This window comes from Nanorana parkeri, unplaced genomic scaffold (genome assembly GCF_000935625.1).
Source record: "Nanorana parkeri isolate BGI_ZX_2015 unplaced genomic scaffold, ASM93562v1 scaffold336, whole genome shotgun sequence".
Taxonomy (NCBI): domain Eukaryota; kingdom Metazoa; phylum Chordata; class Amphibia; order Anura; family Dicroglossidae; genus Nanorana; species Nanorana parkeri.
Window position 1 is genome coordinate 554461 of NW_017306604.1, and position 27515 is coordinate 581975.

The 27515-nt window shown below is 42.9% G+C and overlaps 1 protein-coding gene across 1 annotated transcript in view; it reads left to right on the top strand.

Moving 5' to 3' along the window:
- GREB1 (growth regulation by estrogen in breast cancer 1) overlaps window positions 1-21918 on the top strand; it is a 142404-nt gene extending 120486 nt beyond the window's left edge. The window contains exons 25-33 of the mRNA XM_018558387.1: window positions 1801-1946; window positions 2775-2936; window positions 4179-4383; window positions 9994-10168; window positions 11422-11640; window positions 12763-12898; window positions 14007-14207; window positions 19546-19684; window positions 21380-21918. Of these exons, the coding sequence (XP_018413889.1) occupies window positions 1801-1946; window positions 2775-2936; window positions 4179-4383; window positions 9994-10168; window positions 11422-11640; window positions 12763-12898; window positions 14007-14207; window positions 19546-19684; window positions 21380-21543 (1547 nt within the window). The 3' untranslated portion in view covers window positions 21544-21918. The remainder of the gene's footprint in view (window positions 1-1800; window positions 1947-2774; window positions 2937-4178; window positions 4384-9993; window positions 10169-11421; window positions 11641-12762; window positions 12899-14006; window positions 14208-19545; window positions 19685-21379) is intronic.
- Window positions 21919-27515: the final 5597 nt, after the last annotated feature.

The window sequence follows — 27515 nt, forward strand, 5'->3', positions numbered from 1 at the left end:
GATCCGCTCCGGCTGCGGCGTCTCAGTATACCGCGAGCTGTAGCTCGCGGTATACTGAGCTTAGGGTAACGGGAGGACGCTAGTTTGTGTCCTCCCGTTACCCTAAGGAGAACTATGGGGAAAAACACTGACCCCATAGTTCTCCTTTAATTAACATTGGGGGGAGGGGGAAAAATGTGACTTTAATGTCACTTTACGTTGTGATGATGTGTATATTATAAGATGATGTGTTATAGAATATTGAGTGGTTTTGTCTATGGAGAAAGAAAGCACTTTTGCAGCTCCCATTCCAGTTTGTGAGTGTAGATATGGAGGACGGGCATCCCCCATTTCATGTGATACATGATCAGTAACCACATTTTTCATTTAATATAAATGAGGATTTGAAAATAAATACATAACATATGTTCCTTAACATTTGCATATCATACATTCACTTTGTTCCTCCTTCTCAGTATCTAACATGCTTTTATAGTAGTGTACAGAGGTAATTTTAACTAACAAGACTAAAATCACAGAAAAATTAAATAAAAATATATTTTGTATAATTTGTTCATTTGACATTTACAAGTACCAATAATAGAAGCTTTGTAAAATGAGTCTAACTTCCTGAAAGTGGTTTCTTACACAAAGCCTCTTTCTCCCAGCTAACCCCAAGCTCTTTGTGTGTACTGAGACACTCCGTGGCATAGATTGCCAAGTGATATTTAACAGTGGATGTGGCTGCGTTATTTATGTCTGGTACGTGGGTGTTATGAGGCCCATTAGAAAAGGAAATCAGGGTGGCTATTTTTGTGTAATCGGCTTCTACATGTGCAGATATACAAACATCTGCCACAACCTTCCTAATAAATAAAAATAAGTAACCATAAGTAGAGTACCATAGAAAACATCCAGTTAGCCATTAGGTTTAATAAATATACTTATCCAGTATTCACAAATGTACTGTATCCTGACGTAATGTTGGTAAATACAGTTCAGCCTGGAAAAAAGGAAGCAAATTGGGAGTGAGAAATATGGTAATATATCCTAAAATGGACCATTTTTAAACTAACTTTTTAATGTAAATAAAAACAGCACTACATTATACTATAAAAAAAACTTGAACTGTATATAATATATATATATATATATATATAAATATAAATATATAAACATTTGTTTTGCAGATTTTGCAGATAAACATTTAAAACATGACAAAGGATTCCCAAAGTACTGTGGGTTAGCTAAAGAGTTTTTGTTCATCTGATTACATCCTCATACTAAGCTAATAAGGGATCACTGCTGTGTAGTCTCTGCAGTGTCTTCTAGTGTCAAACACCCACAGTGAACCTGGTAGCCAGAGGCCATGTCATTTTTTGCCTAGGTTGACAGCTAGTAGTGACATGACATCACAGAGTAGTAAACTTTCATTTGTGGCAACCACAAAATTACCCTTTGATTCAAACATTTTACATTTTTTGGCAATTCCCAGCATGTGCACTACTGATACATGTGCCTTTAATGATAGGTCCACTTTATATATAGCGGTGGTGATGAAAATTGACCAAAAAGGCAAAGTGTGGCATCAATAAGCCTCTTTTTACTTACTGTCATGTCCTCCTGGTGGAGTCATATGTAGCTTTTCAGCTCTGTAGTGTAGTGTAGTGACCACAACCCAAGCCAAGCCTTTGATCCTGGATGTGATGTACACTAGAAGTATATCACTGACCAGGATATCATGAGATGAAGGGACCGGGATTTTGAAGAATTTGGTTCTGGCTTGATAAATTTCAATAATAATGTATTATTTGCTTACAGAAAAATCATCAACAAACCGGAAAAAGGAAGAGCTTTATGTACAACGCCCAACAACACGCATGCGATTATCGAAATATGCCTCTTATAATACTTACCACCATTGTGAGCAGTGCCATCAGTACATGGGGTACAACCCCAGGTTCCAGGTTGGTATAAATACTAAGCTGTATGGTTGTGTATCACGTACCTGGCTGGAGACTGGTTGGATGAGGAGGCTCCCCTTTCACCTTGTGTCCCCCAAACTCTGAGGATGGGAACAGAGCCTGGGAAACAGCAAGTAGCATGGGTGCCAGTGGATGGGGCAACACCGTGCCAGGCAGAAGTCCAGAATCAGGATCGGGTAGAGCTGAGCCGAGTGCACACCAGGTGGACCGCAAGGTACCAGAGCAGTAGCCACAATCGAGGTCAGACAAGCCAGGGGTCACACCAGTCGGGCAGCGAGGTACAAGGGATGAGGCAGAGGCAAGGTCCAGTAACAATTCCAAGGTCAGAAGGCAGGCAGCAATCAGAAGCAGTCAGGTTCAATCCGGATCAAGATGCAGGAGCAGTAAACAGGCAGAGCAAACAGGGAACAGCTGAAAGACCATCCAGCAACTAAGCCCAGGCTGTGCTTGCTTTAAATAAGGAGATCAATTCAGAGGTACTGCATCACTTCCTGTGCACCAGATTAGCGCGCCTGTGCGCGTACGCCCAAGTGCGCATACATACGTGCAAGCCCTGTTTTCCTATGGTGCGGAAAATGGGACCACGCACATGAGCAGTAGACCTGGTTACCTTACATTGTGAGTCTGTATGCATTGTATGGTATATGGGTCTATGTTGTAATGTGGGCCTACATTTTGAATTCACATGTGTAGGCCAGACCTGTAGAAATCTGTGTATATATGTGTGTGTGTGTGTGTGTACATATATGTATCTGTATATATTTTGTTATAATATTTCTCAGCAATCTTTTCTTTTTCTCTTGTCTCCAGGTGTATGAGTCCACCTTACATGCCTTTGCATTCTCCTATTCCATGCTGGGAGAGGAAATACAGTTACACTTCATCATACCTAAATCCAAGGAGCACCATTTTGTGTTCAGTCAACCAGGCGGTCAGCTTGAAAGCATGAGATTACCGCTTGTCTCGGATAAGGTAAAAGCAATGATGTCACCCCAGCTGTTATGAGGATGGGACAAACACAAATTTTCTTAGTATAATTTCTCTTGAATGTTCTTCAAAAGGGTCATTTATTCAGAACATAGTGACTGGGGAAAATGCCACATTATGGCCACTAGATGAAGCTGAGGATCATAGCAGATAATTACATGTTAGTTAAGATACAGTGTTACAATTCTCGAGACTGCAAAGGGAATGAACATATAAATGTAACCGCTGCTACTATTGGAATAGCAATGGTTACATTTATATGCTCATTCTCTCTAGAAATAGAATGTCACAATTCTAGAGAGTGCTGCAAAAAATGAACATATAAATGTAACCACTGCTCCTACGGGGATAGCAATGGTTACATTTATATGCTCATTCTCTCTAGAGATTCAGTGTTACAATTCTAGAGAGCACTGCAAAGAATGAGCTTATAAATGTAACCACTGATACTGTGGAGGGTAGCAGTGGTAACATTTATATGCTCATTCTCTAAAACAGGGTGCCCACAATTTTTGTCTTACTATCTACTTTTCAAATGACGAGCTACATGAGATCTACCAACGAAAAAAAAAACCTCCCTCGCTCTCTCTCACCTGGCTGTCTCTCCTAGCTGTCTCTCCTCTCTCTCCTAGCTGTCTTTCCTCGCTCTCTCTCTCTCTCCTGGCTGTCATTCCTCATTTTCTCTCCTGGCTGTCTCTCCTTGCGCTCTCTCCCCTGGCTGTCTTTCCTCTCTCTCCTGTCTGTCTCTCCCCACCCTCTCTCCGTGCTCACCTTGCTGTATGTTGCAACAGGCTGTGTAAACATATATTCTTTGATGTAATACATAGCACTTCAACCACCAGTATCCACCAGAAAGGTGTCAGGGAGCTCGGCTCAGCAGACTCATGCTCATAGGTAATCATGTGTGCACAGCTAAATAAATATACCAAAATGGAATAAAGGGGCCGCCATTCACAGCCTTCGTGATCTACCAGCATCAGCTTTGAGAGCTAATGGTAGATCACCATCTACCTAATGGGCACCCCTGATCTACAGAGTTCTCATGAAGAAACGATACACTAACAACATTTGATTTTGCCCCATTCTCACAACACCTGGTTAACTCGCACACAATGAATGTACATGAAGATTCCCTGGCCCAATAAACTATGCAGATTTATATATACATATTCCTCTAAATGTAGTCTTTCCCTTATGACATAGACTTCCTTTTTTTATGTCTTTCAGAGTGCTGACTGTGTGAAAAGCCCCATCTTCACACCCACAACGGGCCGCCACGAACACGGTCTGTTTAACTTGTATCACGCTATGGATGGCAGCAGTCACTTACACATCTTAGTCGTCAAGGAGTATGAGATGGCCATCTATAAAAAGTATTGGCCCAACCACATTATGCTGGTCTTGCCTAGTATCTTCAATAGCTCCGGAGTGGGTAAGTGTCATCAGTAGTAGGGAATTTATGGTGTATTCCGTGTACTCATAGTCTGAGTTCTTATTATCATATTTACTATAAGGTCACTTTTTAAAATGCTTGCTACACCATATTTCAGTTATTGCTTATCACAGGCAGAGTTGAAGATACTGCCTGTAGTTTCTGACCGAATTCCTCTTTGTCTAATTGGTCTTCTGGATTTAGAACTGCTGAGATAAAACTCTAGACATAAGGAGGGCATTGTCATGGGCCAGTTTCCAGACTGGAAAGCTTTCATTGTGAGAGAGGTCAGGGAACCCATAGACCTGAAAAAAACATTTTTACAACTGTGTTTGCAGTGCCTTCCGGTGTCTTAAAATTAAACTTTATCTAAAGTCAAAACTCTTCTTTTTTTTTTTTGGTATATAATGGTTTATATGGCTGTCTGTGGCTTTACTTGGGAGATTTACCTTTTTCTATTTGCTTGTGTGAAAATTGTCACCAGGGCTAAACGTGAGGGCAAAGCCAAAATTTCCAGTTGTCACCAGAACTCGCATAGAAGGAAATTTTTCTGTACGACAACTGGCCCAATGTCAACTGTCTAAAAGTGGAATCTCCTCACTTAAAGTAGGATGAAACCTTCTTTTTTGTTGCATATACTGTATCTTCTGATAGCAAGCAGTAGACATATGCAAAAACATAAAAACAATGTCCGAAGATCTGAAGATTCTCGAGCAGCCATGAAGGACGATGGGGCGGGCGCATGCGCAGTAGAGATCTTCGGCGGGGAGAAGAGGAAAGACACAGGGTAAGTCAATGCACTCAGCGGGCACAGAGACCGTTGGACACAGAAGACACAGCAGTCAGCGCTGGATAAGAGACCGTCACCAGCGCTGGAGGGACGCCTGAAAACTACAGTAAAGAAGAAGATGATCGGATCAAGAGGCATCATTTAAGGTAAGTCCTTAAAGCAGCATTGGGGGGAGGGGGGTGACTTTAATGTCACTTGAAGTCCCCATTCACACCTGAGTGTTTCATGTACATGTGAAACGCGCAATAGAAGTGTGCTTTGATGCGCATTCATGAAACACTTTAAAAATTGCATACCACGCTTGTTGTGCCATTACCATCAATCGCACCCCAAACACTGCCAGGAAGACATGCGTTTCTACTTTACATCAATGGGGACCTGCGGCAAAAGCGGTAATCAGGCAATGGGCATTCACGCTTCACTGAAGTGTGAACGGGGCCTAAGAGAAATTTTCACTCACTTCCTGTTGCGTCTACAGCACAGAAAATGAAGGACCTCTGTTGAATGGCATACATATGGCAAATAAACATGATGGGTTTTAATGGGCAGCACAGTGGCTCAGTTGTTAGCACTTATGCCTTGCAGCACTGGGGGTCACCGGTTCAAATCCTGGCCAGATCACTATCTGGAGGAGTTTGCATGTTCTCCCTGTGTGTGGGTTTCCTCTGGGTACTCTGGTTTCCTCCCACACTCCAAGGACATACTGGAAGGTAAATTGTCTCCTGTCTAAATTGGCTCCTGTATGTTTGCATGTGAGATAGGAACCTTAGATTGTAAGTTCCTTGAGGGCAGGGACTGATGTGAATGTGCACTGTGTAAATTGTCAGCTCTATATAAATACCTGTAATAAATGAACTCTTCTCGACTATATAAAAAAAAGAAACTCTGACCCTCCACCTGTTGTGGAACTACAAATCCATAGGGCACTGAAAGATTCTCACAGGCATGACTCCCAAAGACAGATGCATGATGGGATTTCTAGTCTCATTACTGCTGGACGGCCAGAGTTTGCCCACCTCTGCTTTAACTCCTAAACCTAACTTTTAACCATGACCCTTTCATCTTGGTAAAAAGCATTATTGCAGCACTCAAACTATTGCTACTGCCCTCGCTGTACTTAGCTGTCTGCCTGGAGTTCTGCTTAAAGGATGAAGAACTATTCTTTGTTTTCTGTACTTTCTGTAATTGTTAATCTGCAAAACGATTTGATTTACAGCAAAGGGCTCAGCATGAAAAGCAGCGGTGCAGCAGGGCAGACATGTACATCGATTAATTGAAATCAGAGCGTGGTTCGTGTGACCTGTTTGCAGATACCTGACATTCATTATCAGTCTGTATCCTTTGTCCCCTCATTACACTCGCACACATCGGTGACATCTCCGACCTTTACCATTCACAAACAAGACTGAACGCCTTTTTCACTAACTTCTGCTTCCACGTTCTTATTTCTCTCATTATTATATTTGGTGTCTTTTGTACTTTGTAAGTTAATTATCTCTGCTGAATGCTGGGAGGTGGTTTAGATTTACTTGTCTATCATCACACTGTCAGCTGTCATATCATCCTAGTTCCAGCTCCACCGGGACAACTGAAATCAGCTACACAAAGCACAGTATTGTACAATCTCTGCACAATCTCAGGATCCCTGTGATTGGAAAGAAAATGTAAAGTTTCCTAAGGTTGGGCCAGGGGCGTAACTAGAAATCACCCCATAGCAAAATTTTGTATGGGGCCCTGTGATTTCTAGTTATAACCCTTGCCAAGCCCATCTGAGGTCCCAAACAGCCCACCTGAGAGTGACCCTGCAGAGCCCACCATAGACTCTCTACGGTGGCCTCTGCAGGGTCTCAGGTGGGCTGGTCACACCCCTGCACACCTCTTACCTGTCAGCCTCCTCCAGCGCCGGGGCCCGCCTCCTCCTCAGCTGCCGACGCCGGGCCCTGCCTCCTCCTCTGCTGCCGACACCGGGTCCCGCCTCCTCCCCTGCTGCTGATTCCGGGCCCAGCCTCCTCCTCTGCAGCTGGCTGTCACTGACTCAGCAGCGGCCGTGAGATTGTCAGTGATCTTGAGAGTGGCACGTTCCTCCTCACAGCCGCCAGTGACAGCCAGCAGCCTGCGATGCCATAGTGACCCAGGCGGCCCACACGGCATCGTGGGGAACCTTTTGTTCCTCGTCCTGGCCGGCCCTCCTTGTACCCCGGGCCCCATTGCGGCCGCTTTAGTCGCTATGGCGATAGTTCCACCACTAGGTTGGGCCTTACGCCGCTTATCTGTTGGTAAATCTAAAAAAAAATTGCCCACAGATTGAAATGATTACAACCATATTGTACGAGGTCAATTTAGAACGGAGGGTAAATTAAATTGGGGTTCTATGAACAGCTGCGCACTAAACCAAGAAAATATAGTTATTATTCAAAAAAAATTTTTTTACAATCATAAAAGCTGACTCTTCCAGCCTTATTTTCCTTAATGAAGAAAACAACTTCAAGGGGTTATTCAATAAGCTGCCAAAGGAAAAACAGAAGTGAAGTGAGCCGAAGCCTCTTCGACTATTCACCGCAGCCGTATGGCTATTTTTAGCAGTACATCATCTGGCTCCGGCTCACTGCACCTCTGAGGCCGAACCAAAGGGAAGAACCCGTTCGCCTCAGCCAACGCAACATCTGGATCCGCCGAGGTGAACGTTTGGCAGTTCCTTCTCTGCTGTTTACCCCTATTCCCCAAGGGGCCCAGCAGCAGAGAGTAAATAGCCAAATGCAGCCGAGCAGCATTCTGTTCAGTCATTCTGTTTGCTAGGTAGATGTAAACAAAAACAAAACAGCGCGGGGTCCTCCTCCCAAATCATACCAGACCCTTTAGGTCTGGTAGGAATGTTAGGGGGGATCCCCAATGTAAAAAAAAAAAAAAATGCATGGGGTTGACTCAAAAGTCATACCAGATCCTGTACGTCTGGTAGGAATTTGAAAGGGAACCCCACCACCCAAAAAAGGAAAAAAATAAATATGCCCCCCCCCCCCCCTTGCTCCGGAGCTATTCTGTATGGGCTGACTTTGTTCTGCCAATAATAGTCATACACAAACATGTGGGAACCTGGGGAATGATTGTAACATGGTTGTTATAATAGTATTAAGTTGTTTTTTTCCCAGTAATTAAACAAAAAACGAAGTCTAATCCTTTTCTTGTTCGGAAAATAATCCATCACAGAAAACATCCAGTATGGAAATTCTTACAGCCTTAGTATAAATGCCCCCTTCCCCCCTTTTTCTTCATGTATGAGCTTAGAGATACCCCTTGCTGCTGCTGTAATGTTTCAATCAGGAGTAGTGTGAATATTTGGTCTCTTGTGACTGCCTACCTGCTGCATTTTACAGATAGGAATTGCCTAGGAGTGCCAAACTCAGAATGAACAAACAATATGTAACTTGATAATACAGTGTGCTTCTTGCTTACATTGCACTGGTTGGTTGTTCTGTAGTTTGTGATGTCTATCAGTAGCTTCTTCCTGCAAATAGTGCTGAATTTGTGTTCTTGCCCACCTGGGCCAGCCCCATATTGAGGCAGCCTGAGACAATTGCCTCAGGTGGCATCTCTTTGGGTCACTTGGGGGCAGCAGGCAAAGTGGCATGGCCACTCTTCTGCACAATGTTTTCAGCGTGCCTGCCACCCCATATCTGGCCAGAGCGTACCAGATTGCTAAAAGTCAGGTGGGGAGATGTGTAACGGCCATACACATCTCCTGGCCCAGCTCTTAGCAACCTGTAATGCCCTTGATGATGTCCCGCCAAGCTCCTGGCAACCAGTGTTCTCCCTGGTTGCAGGGAGCTGAGCGGGAAGCTATGGCCGGTGTCCCGTCCAGCCACTGGCAACCAAGCAGGAGGCTGACCAGACCCGGATGCCAGAGCTGGGGAGGGATATGATGCAGAGGCCACAAACCCCGCCTACTCACACCCACCTTCCCCGTTAGCATGCACCACTAGCACCCCAAGTGAAAAGGCTAGGGATCCCCGGTTTCCAACAGCAGATAGAGGGGTATTAGGAGTGATTTGAGACACGGCAGAGAAAAGCACAGAGTACAGCTTAAACTAGCCATACGCTACTTCAGTTGATTACAATTACTTGATTGCTTGACTACAACATCCACACTAAATATCATGGATGGAGTGATCTCCCCACCTGGCTACTTCAAAGTTTGTTGAGATGGCTTGTGTCGACAGGGCCACTCATGGCTTGAATTTCGGACGATTCAGCAGGAATTGGCCAAAATTCAAGGCATTTATGGAGAAAGGTTATGGAAACTCTTTTAATGTGTTGCTATTTAAAGTGAACCTGTCACCATTCCTGACATATAGACATCTATCATTTGTTTGAGAAGGCCTCCTTAAGAGACCTCAGGACCTGGCCACCAACTTTATGTAAATCTTGACCTCCAGTAGATGTTATTAGCTGTTAAATACTTCCATCAAAACATGCTCCTCTGCCCATCAGATGCGGGGGTCCATGGGGTGAATAGAAGCACTTGTGAAGGGTATGAGTTGGTGATAAGATGCCTAATAACAGGTGGTTAGGCACCAGCATGTTAGGAATGATGACAGGTTGACTTTAAGCGTCTACCTACCAGGTCATCAAGCAACAACGATGCTAAATAATTGTGTGTGCACAGCTGAGTTGTGTGTCTTGTCTTAGAGTTGTGTGTCTCTATCTGTATCTAATGATACCTACTGGGGGCACCTACAATACAGCATAATCTTTATTTTGTATATATTGGGTTGTCCGAGGATTCGTCATTGCAGTACATATACATTGTCTTGTTTGTTCCTCAGGAGCTGCTCATTTCCTCATCAAGGAGCTGTCTTATCACAACCTGGAACTGGAGCGGAACAGACAGGCTGAGCCGGGGGTCCAGCCCCAAGACGTCTGGCCTTTCATAGTCATCACAGATGATTCTTGTGTGATGTGGAACACCATGGACGTCAGGGTGACAGGAGACCATACAAGGTACAATGCAGAACGGACTCGTCATTAGTCTGCATGCCTTATAGTGCCCCATAGGTCACTGACACGTTTCACTTATATGTGTTATTCCACTGTGCTGCTGTACTGTATGCCAGACTAATGGTGAAACAAAGCTTGAACAGGGGATAGGCAACCTCAGCACTCCAGTTGTTGTAGAACTACAAGTCCCATGAGGCATTGCAAGACTCTGACAGCCACAAATATGACTCCTAGAGACATGAAGGGATTTGTAGTAACAGTACAGTTGAAGTGCTGAGGTTGCCTACCCCCCGAGACAGCGTAATGCCTGTGTGATTTTCTTTTTTTGTAAAGAAACGGTAATGGAGGATTTTCAATTGAAAGAGCAAATCTATTGTCCGTGAATGTTGCATATGTGATATAGAGGCCATCACTGTGTATGAACAAGCAGCATGGTCAATACGCATGCAGAGTCTTTGAATTCCTCTTGGCACAGACATCTAAACTGTGAGGCCTTGGTTTCTTTTAACTTTGGATAGATTGGAGAAGGTCAGAACGTCAGGTTGGGTTTTACCATCACCCAGACAGGAAATGAGGATAAATCTTCCTAATGGGGTTCTGCCTGACACCGATCACCTGGACAGGAAATTAAGAGAAATCTTCCTAATGGGGTTCTGCCTGACACCCATCACCTGGACAGGAAATGAAGAGAACTCTTCCTAATGGGGTTCTGCCTGACACCCAGCACCTAGACAGGAAATGGAGAGAAATCCTCCTAATGGGGTTGTGCCTGATACCCGTCACCTGGAAAGGAAATGAAGAGAACTCTTCCTAGTGGGGTTCTGCCTGACACCCATCACCTGGACAGGAAATGAAGAGAAATCTTCTTAATGGGGTTCTGCCTGACAACCACCACCTGACCTGGATTTTTCAATAGAAGTTTGTCAAGTCACCACACTTGTATTCAATATATTCTTCCTTCCATCCATGTTACTGAATGTGCGTACCTTGGTATGGATATGGATGAGAGAATGAATCTGCAGCAGCCAGAGCATTGCACCCACAATCCACTGATCATAATTTCAATACTCTACTGGCCCCTTTGCAAACAAATGATAAATGGACGTTTTTTCTTATATGAAGAAGTGTGAATTGTATTATTTATTTTCTAGAAAGCAGACCTTACTTTTAATAACCGTTATTTATAATCTATGTGAACTGACCCTTGTGTGTCTCTATCTGTGACCTGTGTCTAATAATACTTTAATATACTCCAGGGATTGCACATGGGCTGAAAAAAATGTATCTTTGAAGTACATCTTGCAGCATATGGAGGGGACGCAGAACATCACTCAGTACGCCATGCTGGGCATGCGGAAGTGGAGCAGTAAAACCAAAAGCAGAGACCTGAGAGAACCTTTCACCCGCTGCCACCTGCATGACTTCCTCCTCCTCAATGTGGACCTGACGCAGGACGTTCAGTACAACCAGAACAGGTAGGAGGGAAGACACAACACACATCCAATAATGAAGGAAAGACTCTCAGAGATCTGTCAGAAAGAGTCCGAGAATGGAATAGGAAAATGCAAATATGTTATAAATATGCCCCTTAAAGGGGTCATCTGAATGCAGAATTTTAATTTTACCTGATAGAAGTCTTTACTGTAATGCAGTAAGCAGTATATAGGAAACACCCATAGATAAAAGTGTAAAATTTTGCAGATTACCCATCCTTAGATGTGGTGGGTGCATTCGTTTTAATTTTGCAGCCTTTTTTCCCCTTTTTCTATTTATCTGGCGATCCAGCCAGTAACACACTTCCTGTCCCAGTGGGACAATTCTCATTGTACTGTATCTATGCAGTGTTGTCATCCTAGGAAAGGACTACAGAATACCTCCCTTTCTCTACTTTTCCACAACATGGGGGGTTCTATAGTCCAAAGAGATAGCTGGGAACAATGCTAGCTGATACCAATATAGCAGAGGCAGAATACACAATAAGTTATGAGCTGAAGAACATTTTGGTAAGACCAACAGCTATTTTTTGCACTTAGCGAACTGATATAACAAATTATTTTCAATGGTACATTTAAAGTGCAAAGATATTGCCAGGGATGCCATAATTCATGCAAAAGACTGCCTCAAATTTGACCTCTAGCTCTGTGTAACAGCAGGGAACCAATTAGTAGAACACAACACAGTCCCTGCCCTCAAGAATCTTAATATCTTGGGTCCCTATCTCACATACACATAGGGCCAATTAACCCTCCAGCATGTCTTTGGAGTGTGGGAGGAAACTAAACTACCCAGAGGAAACCCACATAAGCACAGGGAGAACATGCAAACTCCATGCAGATAGCAACCTGACTGGGATTTGAACTAGGGACCCCCAGTGTTTCAAGTCAGAGGTGTTAATCACTAAGCCACTGTGCTGTGTTTAAAAAAAAAAAAAAAAAGCACAGCTGGATTTAGACTGAAGACAGATTACTAGCATTAGATTACAGACAGGTTTTGCATCGTCATTATAGGTACTTCCCATTGTAGAGGAGTTATATGGTATAGTTGTTTCCGGTTACATGTAGGCTGATGATCTGTTTTTCTATCCTCCCTTCTTCTAGGTTCACTTGTGATGACGTTGACTTTAATCTGCGAGTGAACAGCTCTGGGCTGCTCATTTGTCGTTTTAATCGGTTTAGTGTCATGAAGAAGCAAATCGCTGTGGGAGGACACCGGTCTCTGCACATCAAACCAAAAGTGAGAACAACTGCATACTCAGTGTTCTGGCAAGCCGAGGTCTCAGTCTGCCAGAGCTTCACAAAGACAAACATGAGGGCTGATTGATAATAGCTGGAAAACTGGAGGCAAGGGTGTTAGCTTGTATTATCTGACCTGTCCAGTGTCTCCAGTACCAGTATCTTCTGCAGGGCCGGATTTCCCACAAGGCCAACCCAGGCCCGGCCTTGGGGCAGCAGGGAGTAGAGTTGCAGCAAAGGTGTGGAATTCTTATCTCCCTATGCCCAGGACATGCAATTCCGGGTGCTGGGCGGGTAGTTGTTTTCTACATTTAGCCCTGCTTTGGGCAAGCAGAGCTAAATTGCCTGATGAAGGGGTTCCTGTGTGTCCCCGAAACGTCGCACTAAGTGTGTTATTTTGCTTTTGATGTACGTCAATAAATAGACGTAATAGATTTATTATTGGAGTGCCGATGTCTATTTCTTTTCTAAATGTACAGCGGGGACGCCTCCCCTTGTTTTGTACAAGTGATCTCTGCGATGTCACCGAGATCACTTGTATGCAGGTCTGCCATTCTCCATGGGGTGGGGGGCGCATTGAGGAACCTGGCCTTGGGGCATCAGAGAGAGTAAATCCTGCCCTGATCTTCTGCTCCAATTTTTATAACTTAATTCTGAATTTTAATCAATTGTGCTAAAATTCTGCAGCGTTGCTTGCACTACCTTGACTGGATTAGTTGAAATTTAGATAGATAGACTATTTTTCCTTTCTAAAAATGTTTTGCACCCTAGGAAAGACCTACATGGTCAAATCTTTGATTGCTCTTTAGAAGAAATGCTGGAATTGGGCACTTTGAGATTAGGTTGTGAGTGGCTTCTCTCAGGAAAGAATAACGGGAGAATGAGGCCCTGGGCAAGGTAGCAGATTTTGCACCTACCATCCCCTTGACTGATTCCTGGTCTACTACATTGTAATGAAGATTGTATGTGGACAACCCTTGGGCTCTAAGTTCCTGTCTCGTGGCCTTCTGGATGACCTGTTTTCACCATTCAACCTTCTTCCAGCTCTGAAACTCTTTCAGTTGGTGTCAGCTAGACAATAATACTTGATTTCTTTACTTATCCTCCAGGCTCTCGATTCGTCAGCGTCAGTCTCGACAGCTCACTACATCTGTGCTCCTGACAGCAACCATACCGTCTTGGCCGCACCGGCTCATCTGCTCCTCGAGAAATTCCTCCAATTTCACAGCCAGCGATTCTTCCCATTATCAGTCACTGACTCCAGCCACCCGGTGCTGGTGGTAGATTGTTACCTGAACCTTGGCCCTCAGGTACATGGAACTTTAACTTTACTATCCTCATATACTTGTCCATGATCTGCTTCAAACTAAGCCAGGTTGTGGTCAGAACCAAGATGCATGAGGCTGCAGCATACTGGCCAGCTGGAATGTGTGTAATTATATTTTATTGGTTTTAACATACAGCTTCTATTTCATTTCCATATACACATACATTTATATCTATATCCATTTATCCATCTTAACCTATAACATTATACATAGATCTTTGATCATTACATTCATCTCAATACCTTTGCCAACCCACAAGGAGAGAGAAAAAGAAAGAAGAAAAAAAAAAGGGGGGAGGGAAAGGGGAAAAGGAGTGCTAAGTGGGGGGATTATATGGGATCGTTTTAAAATGTGAGGTCATCCCTTCCCTTTGAATACTAGTTTAGTGTTCCATTTATCTTTATTTATAGTCCCTTTATATTCAGTACCATATAATTATATTTATATATTAGGTGAGATAGATAAAAATGTGTTTTAAATGAGAGAGGGAAACATTTTTTTTTATATTTTAGGTTTCCTCTCTCGTGTGAATGGAAGTACCTTTTTCCTCAATTGTCTATATAACTTTGTGTATGACACTATTTTAGACTTTTAAATCTAATTTAGTGAACTTCTTGTTCATCCTCTAGTGTTTTAGGTGCACCTGTATCTTGATTTACTCCATATTTCTTGTCCTTCTTCCCATTTGTCCCCTTATTCTATTTATATTATTCCATTACATTATCGTCTTTTATTAATTCTTATTATATCTAACTGTATCTTTATATCTCCTTACACCTTCTCATGTGGAAAAAAAAGACCCCTTTTCTCTTTTTTTTTCCTTTTAGTGCGTAATCTATATTTACATACATTAAAATCACACATACGAAACAAACTCAAGACAGAAAAAAACAAAAAGCACTATTGAGGGTAGTAGAAACAGGGAATGGGATTACCCTGTCCCCGTCTCCTCATTTTGTAGGAATTCAATTTATTTCCATCAGTTTTTAGTCACTTCTGTGGACTGTTTTATCCATCTATGTTTTTCTAGTTCCCCTCTTTACCTCTTTTCCTTTTTTCTTTACTTAGAATCCTTTCTTCCCTCTTTCTAAATCCACATGTAGAGCTTTTAATATGTTCAATCATATGTGTAATATATGTTTCTGATTGTTTAAAATCTAGCCATGGTGTCCAGGTTTTATAAAAGCCTTTATAATCGTCATTACTCATATGGACTAGTTCCTCCATGAATCGCAGCTTATCTATTCGTTTAAACCATTCTTTGATTGATGGTATATTTAGGGATGTCCAATATTTTGGAATAAGTGCTTTAGCCGCATTTGGCATAAAAGGTGCTAAAGTTTTTTTTATATATTCTTATCGAGGATGTCATTAGGTGAAACAAGCAAGTTCCTGGTTCCTGATCCCATTTCTGTTAATGTACTGAACATGAAGTCCAAGTCCACCCTATCGAATGCTTTTTCTGCGTCTGTTGATAGGAGTAGTACTGGTGACTTCTGCGTATGTGCTACATGAATAAGAGATATAGATTTCAGGGCTCCATCTCTCGCTTCTCTCAGAAACTTTTGGACGATTTCTTAAGGGACCGTAATATACAGGGGTACAGGTACTCCTAGAATGAGATCCTAATAGGTTGGACTTGATGGACTAATGTCTTTATTCAACCTCAAATACTATGTAACTATGTAGTAGTACTGGTGACTTCTGCGTATGTGCTACATGGATAAGAGATATAGATTTCAGGGCTCCATCTCTCGCTTCTCTCCCTGAGACAAAACACAACTGATCATGATTTATCCAGTTTGGCAACAGAAGACGACGCCTAGGAGCCAAAACGTTAGCATATAGCTTGATATCTATTTTTAATAGAGATATAGGACGATGGCTCGTACAGTGAGCTGGGTCTTCCCCCTGTTTAGGTAGAATCGTTATGTGGGTGTCACGGGAGTCACGTACCTGAGGTGAGACCAAAGTAGTGGGGAGGCCTCCCTTGCACCTCGGGTCCTTGAAGTCTCTGGAGATGGAGACAGAGACTTGGTGGACACCGAGTGGCACGGGTGCCAAGGGTGCAGAGCACCGTGCAAGCCTTAGTCCGAGATCCGAGGTCAAGTCCACTCTGGCAACTAAGTACACAAGGGTTAATCAAAAGAATGGTCGAGATCCAAGTCGGGGTCGGTTCCAATCTGGCAGCTGAGTACAAAAGGGGCAAAGAAGTAGAATGGTCAAGGCACAAATCCGAGGTCAAATAGGTTTCCAGGTCACAACAAGTTCAGACAGATTACACACTAGCACAGGAACAAGGGGGGACTGAAGATAATCCAGCAATTTGGCAGTGTCTGGGCTGGGCTTATATAGGGAAGTGATGATTGAAGTTTGAGGTCACTTCCTGTGCGCCTCCTGGGCATTTTCCTGCCTTTTTCTATCAGGTTGAGGTCACTTCCTGTGCGCCTCCTGGGCATTTTCCTGCCTTTTTCCATCAGGTCTTCTGCGCATGCCCGGGTTGGCGCACTGATGCGTCTTTGGCGCATGCGCAGTTGGCGTGGATTTTCTCTTGCGGCTATGCGCCATTGGCGCATGTGTAGTAAGCCCTGGACTCTTACAGAGGGCTAAAAGAGATTCTGGTCTCATAATTTCTCCTTCTCCTAAATAGTTAATATATTTACAGAAAAAGGGAATTAATTCTTCTTGGAAACATTTATTATATAGAAGTTTAAAACTGCCTGGTCCAGGGCTTTTACCTAATGATGTAGTTTTATTACCCTCTTTAATTTCTTCTGGGGTTATGGGTAGTTCCAGAGTATTTCTTCATCTACAGATGGCAAATTTGCTTTTTGTAGATATGATGTAATTTTTTCTTTCCACTGGGATACTAATCCTTCTTTTTTCGTTTTCTCCACATGATAAAGTTCTTGGTAATATTCCTGGAATACTTTAATTATGTCTGAGGTAGAGTGAACTAATGTACCAGATTTATTCTTAATTTTTAGAAATATAAGAGGCAGATTATTTTAACTTTACTGCTCGTGACAGCATTTTCCCAGGTTTATTCCCATATTTATAATATTTGCAAGCTACCATATTATAAGCATGTGTAGTCAGGGCCAGATTTCCCACAAGGCCAACCAAGGCTCAGCCTTGGGGCAGCAGGGAGTAGAGGGGCAGCAGGGGTGTAGAATTCCCCTCTCCCGATGCCCAGGACATGCAGGGTAGTTGTCTTCTACATTCAGCCCTGCTTGGGCAAGCAGAGCTAAATGTACAATGGGGAAGCCGCAGCTTGTTTTGTACTAGTGATCTCGTTGAGATTGTATGCAGCCTGCAGGTCTGCCATTCTCCATGGGGGAAGGAGGGGTGGGGTTGGCTGGTAGGGGGGCGCATTGAGGAACCTGGCCTTGGGGCAGCAGAGAGAGTAAATCGGGCACTGTGTGTAGTATTCACTTCTACTATTTCCTTCAGTTGTTCTCTTTTCAAAAGCAGGGTTTCTAAGACAGTATTATCATGATGAACTTTATGACTCGGTTCCAGTTCCCCAATATCTTTCAATAATGCTTGTATTGAACTTTTCCTCTCTTTTTTTTCTGTTTAGTTCCCATAGCCACTAGGTTTCCTCTCACTGCTGTTTTATGAGCTTGTCATATTGTTGCTGATGACATATTGTCCTTATCATTTTCTACAAAATATATTTCTAATATGCTTGTTAGGTCCCTTATTGTAATTGGATCATGTAGCATCTGTTCATTCAACTTCCAATTATATTGTCTCTATGATGTATTAGGGATTCACAAAGATATCAGACCCGGCGCATGATCCGAGATTGTAATTGGCTTAATCTGTGTATATTGAACCATATCTATTAGGTAATGATCCAACATAACATAATACAATCTAGGGCATGAATTATGTATAGAGGAATAATAAGAATAGTCTCTTTCCTTTGGATTTAATATTTTCTCCAAATATCCACTAATTGGAGTTTAGAGAACGTACATCGTAAAGTATTCAGATGACATTTAGGGGCCCGTACTGTATTCGTTGAAGAATCTATTGTTGGATCCAAGCATAGGCTAATATCTCCTGCTACTATTAAAGGCTCGCTTGCGTAATCTCTCAGCTTGCTCATTAATTTTTTCAGAAAAATAGCCAGTGTTGTGTTCGTGCAATAAATATGAACTAGCTGGAATGAATGACATTACATGCTTTGATGATGTCAGATGTTTCTCAAACATTATCTAAATATTGATTCAGCACATAAAATTACTGCTTTCTGGTTAGACAGGTGCACTTTGGGGAAGCTAAAAATACATATTTTCATAATAGTTTTACACAGGTAAATATAAAATATTGCTTGCTAAACCAGGCTAATATTAATGATGCTGCTGTTTACAAAGATCAATAGCTCAAGCTCAAATTACAGACACATTTGAATCAGTTAATCACCATCCCTCCTTCCCCCTATCTCCCTGATTTGTAGGGTTCCACACAGAGGTTCAATTAGAGATAAATAATTTGGGTTGTGCTCTCACTTTTAGAAAATCTATCTATGGGTTTATTCAAGAATATTTTACAGTAAATAGTTTTCCTTTAATGATAACAGAACTTACAAGACACACCATTGTATGTCAGCTAATACAAAATTCACTTCTGTTCAACCCTGTTATATACAGTATAGTCCTTAGATGTGGTGGCTGAATGTTTTCTTATTTTAGGCTTTTTTGGTAAATGATGATCTTTCTGTCCAAGGGTGACATCGATGCTCACATAAATGTGTCTATGGTGGGGTTGCATTGTCACCCTTAGACAGAAAATGTGTGTTAGGATTACAGAGCTAGAAGAATGGACACTGGCACTCCAATAAGCAAACCAAGTATATCTATTTATTAATGTACATACTGCATAGTAAAATACACTCAGTGCAAGGTTTCGTGGTCTCACAGGATCCCTTTACTTCAGTTCACTTGTTTCTGCCTCATGAAGGGGATCCTGTGAGACCCTAAAACGTTGCACTAAGTGTATTTTACTATGCAGCATGTAAGTTAATAAATAGTCGTACTTGATTTTCTTATTTGAGTGCCTGTGTCCATTCTTCTATCTATGTACTGAGGCGGTGCCATCTGTCGACACCCGTTGCACCCACTTTGGATTTATGGAACAGCGGTTCTGAGTGCGATGGGTATATGGGCTGTATTGTATTAGGATTATTATGTTATGGAGAGGAGGAAAGGAAGTGTCATGTTGCAAATACTGGAGCACATCTATCAACTTATTTATATGCAATTAAGGTTCATTTTCATCAATGACTAAAATCAAACGTTTTTCATTTCAGATTACGGTGTGCTATGCCAGCTCGCGGCCCCACTCTGTCAATGTAAACTGCACAGGGGTGACGTTTAGCGGACTCTTGCTCCACCTGTGCGATTCCTTTGTTTTAGCCAGTTTCTTGAAACAATTCCAATTTCTGAAAGGTAAGCAAGACACCGATATTGCAAAATCTCACGCCCTGTCATTAAATGTGCCAGTGTCTCTCTATTGTTCTAGTAACAATTGTCACCAAGACAGAAAGTGATGGGAAAAACAAAATTTAATAATTGTCATCAGAACAGGAATAGAGGGGAACTCTTCTAACTAGGGATGCACCGATACCAAGTACCGTACTCGGTACAAGTACAAGTACAGATACTTTTCCAGCTCCAAGACTAGAGTAGAGAAAAAATCAAAAGTTAGGAGGCAGCTGTCATTTGTAAGGAGCACATGAATTTCTACTGATACTTGTCCAAGTACTCACAGATACAAGTACTGATACATTTTTGTTTTGTGTCATGTGACAGTATTTCTAAAACAATACAGACAAATGATTTCAGGACAGCGGTGGAGAGCCGGAGCCAGGTCCCAGCTGCAACCGCTGGAATTCTTGTCGTTCTCATGAAAATGCCAAGTATCGGCACTGGTATCAGCACCGGTATCGGTACTGGTATCTGAACTGGTATCGGTGCATTCCTACTTATAATGGCAGCACCTGCTCTGATGACATTTGTCTATCAAGGGATTTATTCTCACTTTTGAGAGATAAACTTTCACTTTCTGATGTGTTTCTTGAACAGGAAGTGCAATTTCCTCAACAGGGCACTATAACATATTACATTTCAATATTTTGTGTTTTATTTTTAGCCAGCGTTTGGAGCTTTAGGCTTCTTTTTAAATGGCTTCCCCCATTTCTTAGAGCCTGTTGGAAAAAAAAAGCTTTTTTGTGTATAGATCTTAATAGCTCAAACTAAAATTCACACACAATTGAATAATCTAACAGAGCAGTGATTGATGGCAGTGGCATACTGTATATCATTTAGGTTTGGTTAGCCACGTTGCTACCAGTGTTGTGTAGCTACAGGTTTTATGCTTAAAATCATGCCATATGAATACAAAATTATTAGTACAAGGATTTCCATTAGGTAACGGGTGACTTCATCCTCACCAACCTGTCCACTTTGACACAGAGAGAGGGAAAATGTAAAATCAGATTCAATTCCCTTTTTTTGTGGTGGGCAGCTAATTAACCATCTCCTCTCCATGCCAGTGGCATCCCAACCTTTTCCTTTTATTGTTGCTAAGTTTACCATATACACACCTCCGCAGTCTGATTGGCTTCATGTACCGGCCAGTTGGAAGAAAGAGACAGACATTCTGTAACCCTACCTGCAAGTGAGAGAAGGCTACCAATGCTGGTAGAGAGGGAATCATATTCTTCCTCAGCCACCCGCTATGTCATGGATCTGATGTAGAACAAGGGTAGCCAAACTTTGGTCCTCAGCTGTGGGGAAACTACAAATCTGACCATGCCTCTGCCTCTGGAAATCCTGCCTGTGGCTATCAGTTTTGCAATGCCTCATGGGACTTGTTGTTTCTGCACAGCTGGAGGGCCAATGCTTGGTTACCCTTGATGTAGAGGATTTAACATATTAGCACCGATATGGGATCATTAACATAGAAGCAGGCACTCTTCGGACATTAGTGCCCCTAGATTCAGACCTATTGTACCTGACCTTGTTCATACAATTTACAAACATTTATATGCTCATCAAAGTAGACAAAGTTCGGTCTCATGGACATCTACTGCTAATTTCCTAGAGGCGTACTTACTTTTTCTTATTTCTTTTAAATTTCAGATGCCACACTGTGTGTTGTGTGTCAGGACCGCAGCTCCCTTCGCCAGACCGTAGTTCGCTTAGAACTGGAGGATGAGTGGCAGTTCCGTCTACGGGACGAGTTCCAAACATCCAATGCCAAGGAGGACAAACCTTTGTTCATCCTGACCGGGCGCCATGTTTAACTCCAATGGACTTTACCCAGATGTTATCGTGGCCAGGACATGCTCAGTGTGCGTGCTCTCTATGAGCTCTGAAAGCACTGGTCTCATTTCTGTTGCACTGAAGTAAACACTGTATAGAAACAAGCCATCAAATCTTACATAAAAGATATGACACAGTGGACACGAACATTTAGGACTTTCCCATTGATACTTAGTATTTAAGAAGTATTTGTATATATCTGAAGCACTGAGAAATAGGGGATTTTGTACCTTTTTTTTCCTGAAATTGCAGATCATGTTTTATTTTTATTGTGTCAATATATATTGTTAGAGTATTTTAATTTTTAATGACATGTATGTTACAATGTAGCAAGAGGGATATGATTGAGTTGAAGACAGCAGGTGAACACCCATCAGGTTCGGGGCATAAATTGTATCTAGCATCATTTTGAAGGGGGGTCTTTATAAAGATCATTCATCCCTTTGACACCTCCATGAATCTTGCTTCTATGTTTGCTTGTTATAAACAGAAGCACACAACTGTTTATATTTGGCTGCACTGACTGTCAGTATAAGCACCTGCAGTTACCATAGAGATTAATGTGCACCTTTAGTTTTACAGGAAATGATATGCAAAGAAAGAAAGGACGGTAGGATGCTGCTTTGCTTTTTGTGGTTGTAAGCTATTTTTAAAAGGTCAAAATCTGCCTTCGGTGCCATTACTCATTTCTCCTCATATACAACTGGAACGAGTCTGTGGAAGTATTTGACATCCCATAGTTATGTTCTGGGGAGCAGATTGACAGCGGAGCTTGTAATGCTAAACTCCTAATCTGCTCGTGCTGTTATGGTAACAGACATACAGTACGGGGGCACAAAAGGCTGGAACGCGTCTGAGAGGAAACCAGAGGCTGCCGTTGCTGATCTCTCCTTCTACAAATGTCAGTTACCTGTCCTACTCACATGCTTGCATTAAAGTGGACCTACAGCCCCGGAAACAAAGTTCTCCTCAACTGCTCCCCACCACCTTTCATCATTGCATATAGTTATTTGCATCTTTGAAGGGATGGTAATGGTAGTTCCTCATTTTTTATCATAACACTTTTAAATACACTAAAACCTTCTTCACAGGAAGTACTTCTCCTACCTTCTTCCAACGCAGTATTTTCACCAATGGGCTACTGTGTGGAAAGTGTGATAATAACAGTTTTGTAGCCCATAGCACCCATAGTTTTTGTTTCAACTCTGATCTGCAAAAAGTTTATTTGGAAGGTGATTGGTACTTTCCATACAGAAGTCCCAACATTATAGAGGAGTTTGTAATATTTATGGTGGAGTTGTGTGGACCGAGTCACCCATTCATATCTTATATCTCTTGGGTTTTCTAAAAGCTCTCCTCCTCATAGCCCGGACTTTGCACCCACCAAGTTCGAAGCACTCCTACTGCATTCTGCATAATATAAAATAGATTAGAAATGCAAGAGAAGGTGTAGAACCCCATTACGACCCGGCAGGTCTGCTGATCTGGGAAGTCAACTGCAGAAATCTCACTAGGAGGGTCTTCACTCAACAATAAGTAAAAATCAGCACTCATAAGGGGATCCATCCATTCAATACTTTGCAATAAGGCATAAAGAGCAGCAAAAAAAAAGCTTACGCATTTCAGCCCCCCAAACTAGGCCTTAGTCGTAGCTGCAGTTTGGGGGCTGAAATGCATTAGAATTTGTTTCTTTGCCGCTTTTATGCCTTATCGCAAATAAAGTATTGAATGGATGGACTTACGAGTGATGGTTTTTACCTATTGTTGAGTGAAGGCTCTGGCGGAAGCTTTACAGGGCCCCGAGGTTCCAGTGGTGGGATTGGAGACAAGAGGGTAGAGCTGCTCCATGTTTCTCAATTTGCACCAGTAGGGTCTATGTGAGATATAGGAACTGTTAGGTGGTTTAACTTTCTGGCATCTACTAAACTGTGAAATATACATTTTGGGTAGACTGACTCTATAGTGCAAATCTAGCACCAAAAAAATTGTATTTGTAGAGCTTAATCTGATGGTTTGTTTATTTGACTATAACTATTTCCCAAATATAATTTCCTGTTTACACTAAGATATCGCTAGAGACTCAAGGTGACATGAGAGGGGTCTGAACCAGTGGCGTCACAAGGGGGGTGCGGCCCGCACCCGGGTGACACCATTGGAGGGGTGACACCAAACCTGGCGGCATACCTTATCCCGCCGGGTGACTGTCCCCTCCTCTCTCTGCCGGCGTCCATCACCAAGATGGCCGCCGGCAGGTATCAGAATATTGCTGCGCGTGTGCGATTACGTCATCGCGCACGCGCGTGGTGATGTCACGCGCATGCGCAGTGACGTCTCGGAGGGGTAACACTCGGTTACCGCTCCAGGTGTCAGCCAGCCTCGGGACGCCCCTGGTCTGAACTGACCTTCAATCTAGAAGATCACTTTGCCTGACGAAGGGGTCCTCTGAGGCTTCCTGAAATGTTGCATTCACATGTCATGCTAAAGGAATATGAATTAAGATGACATCCCGAAGCAGAATGGTGTGTGGACAACATATCTTCTAGATCAGTGGTTCTCAACCTGTGTAACCTCAGGACCCACATTTCCTCTTGGTCATTAAGTCGTGACCCAAGTCGCATCGCACTGGAACACACAGCATTGCGGTACCATGCGTTTCCGTGTGGACGATCAAACTGTGGGTTGGAGGTGCATTTGGGGTGCCATTCAAATGAATTGCAGTGCAACGCACCTCCTGCACCAGAATGCGCAATATTTGCGATTGACGTGAAAGTGTACTAGTGTACTAGTGTGAACGGGCCACTGACACACACACAATCACAGACACATTCTCACACACACATACACAGTCCAAAATAAATAATTTTTTTGTTCTCTTTTTATGGTCCACCCAGTCTCCCTATCTTACGAGAACTGGGGTGGATCCTCAGCCTGGGGTGTAGTGTGCGGTACTGTGCTGTAGCTCCATCCATATGTGCATTGCTTGTACAGCTCCCTTGTGTACCCTGTAGAGGTGCTGGGAGCCAGAATGTGATGCCACTCCAGTCCAGGCACCTCAACAGGTCACGTGAGGGAGCTGTAAACAATACATTTATGGATGGAGCTCCATTGCCCCATCCCACCCCACCCCACCTCAAGCTGACACCCGGTGCCTGGCAGCATATTTTGAATGGCTGCCGGCGTAAGAACTCTCAGTACTGCGCTATGGCGAGGCTGAGGAGTCTCTCACCTCGAAAAGTGGAAGGCATGCAGTGACCCACTGAGCATGGAGTCGCGACCCACTTTTAGGTCACGACCCACCAGTTGAGAATCAAGGTTCTAGATTGTATACTGTGGCATTATCCACCAGTTGTTCCAGCACCTGCTGGATTCTGGGGTATAACGATACGGTGTGCGAAGGGGATAATACAATGAACTGACCTTCAGTTCCGCTCATGCCTCCTGCTCCCATGGACAATGGGAAAACAAGGTCCTTATGTAAGATCTGCACTATCTGCTCTGTGCTTGCAGCATCAGGTTATATGCTAAGAAGGCATACTTAGCTCTGCAGGGTGAATCTTAGTGCTTTGTTCAGGAGGTGGCACATTTCTAAACTGCAAGCCTGATAAATAGAGGGGTCTGCTCACCCACTGCCCTCCACTTCATATGAATATGAAAGATCTATGTACCTGCTGGGTAAATAGAAAAGTAGAATAACCTTCGTTCCTATGAACATTTGAATTGGTTTTAAGCATAGATGCCAGCTCAGCTTTAGCCAGTTATGTGGTCAGGGTAAGTAGAATGCTGAATATGTAGCTGAAATGTCATCTGTATTTGTTTGACCTCTGTATTGAATGGATTGTTAGTACAAATCAAGAAAGCCAGAATCCAAATGGCCCCACTTAGAGTTTCCAGCATTTCCAATACGGAAAACTTTTAATATCTGTGTGTACTTAAGGGCGGCTGCCTATCGTTGGCAGCACCCACGCTACTGTATGAGCAGCCTGTTTCAGACCTCTAATAAGCAACACATTCAGGTTCTTTGCTATGGTGCCTGGAGCCAACTTCTTCTCACCATGGAGTAGGTATTTGGTAAACGCCTTACTGGCTGCCCCCACTGTAGTTGCAAAGTAAGGGCGCCACATACATAAAATCATTTGGAAACAGGTCAGACAGAATTGTACGTTATAATACAATTTTGTCACCAGTTTCCACTTCTAGTTCTTCTAGTGGAGCCTAATATGTATTGTTTACATTGCCATAGTGTACAAAGCTAAGATATATTAGTAGCTTTGAAAGGGAAATCCCATTGTAGTTTGCTTTTGCTTTACACATTATCCACCAGTATTTCTTTAGATCTTACCATAAGTTACTCTTCTGGTCACCAGAGTGGTAAAACATGACCGGGAGAGCTTGTTTACACAGTGTATGTCCACTATTGTCCTCATATTTGAGAAAACCTCACTATATGTTTGTTATGTGTTCCCATTCACACAGCATATCTAACAATGATGAAACAAAGTATATTTCTTATCTTTTAGGCTAGGTCCACACCTGCACTACACTGCACAACACCCGGAAAGCGCGTCCCGGGATTGTGCGGTCCGCTACAATGCAGGCAGTGATTGCCGCACGGCCCCATTGATTTCAATAGGGTGACATCCACGTGGCAATCACAGAATAAAGGTACATGTACCTTTAGTTTGCGATACACGACGCGCGGCTGTTTGAGCCACAATCGTGTTCGGAAGCACATGTGGAATCATAGCGGGAAACCACGCCATTCGCCCGGCGTGACTGGGGTGCCATTAGAAAATAATGGCACCCACATCGCGTTCGGTTCACACCTTGGCGACTCCTGACCACACGGTGAGGTGTCACATAGGTGTGAACCTAGCCTTAGATGTCTCTGTGTAGCAGGCCCTGCAAGCTTCTCTCTCAATCTCAAAGTGACCAGAATCTCTGCCTGTCCCTATAGAATGACTAGGGACAGACCGAACTTCCTCTCATTACCATACAATGCTTCTAGATCTTTAACTCTCTGTTAGGACAGACAGTGTCCAAATCTAGTTTACAAGGGATAATGAGATCTGTCAGCACAGTACAGACAGTGTTCATTATGCAAACATTTATCCCCCACCCACCTTTGTATTTTTTGTTTGAGTTCTGCTATGTGAATGAGTGTTTTCCCGATTTGACTGCAAAAGTGGATATACACTTAAAGCTACACAACTACTTCATGGATTTTAAGTTTGCATGTTAAAGTTATTTTTATTTCTTGTATATAGTGTATGTGCAGTTTGTTTTGGTCTTGTAATGATTTGTCTAACTTAATATGTTCATTTTTAAATAAATATATATAATGTAATAGAGTCATTGTATCCTTTTATTAAGCTGTCTGTCTGTCTATATCTCACCAACATTTTGGGCAATATTATAGCCACCCAGATCATTTTTACCAGGAATATGCCGACTTATGGCTGCCATTGTGTCCGTGAGCTTCTTTGAGGCCTTTCTTTGCCGTGACATTTGCCACACATCATTGACAGCGAAAGGGTGTTCCTGTCAAAAATCCAGTGAACTCCTAACTTCTTTTTGGTGGCTGGTAATGCTGACGTGTCATCAGCCCTGCCTAAAGTAGGCTATACATGGTGCAAAATTAGGCCACTTCTTGAGAAACCGGACAAAATTCTCACTGTGAGTGCCCCTGTGGGCACCCTTCTGCTCAGCATCTCTCAATTAGCTGATCGAAGTAGCAGGCTGGAAAATTCTTGGCCAAACATTCGGGTATTCTGACAGTGGCTACCATCAGCTGTCAGAATACAATGCAAAAGAGCAGGGGATGCCTCCATCCAGGCATTGATGGATAAATCTGTTATACTTTCTATGTTCAACACATTGGTGTAGCCAGTGGTGTATTTACAATTTCTGCTGCCCAAGGCAAGACAGCAACGCCGCCCCCGCCCCCCGCCCTGCC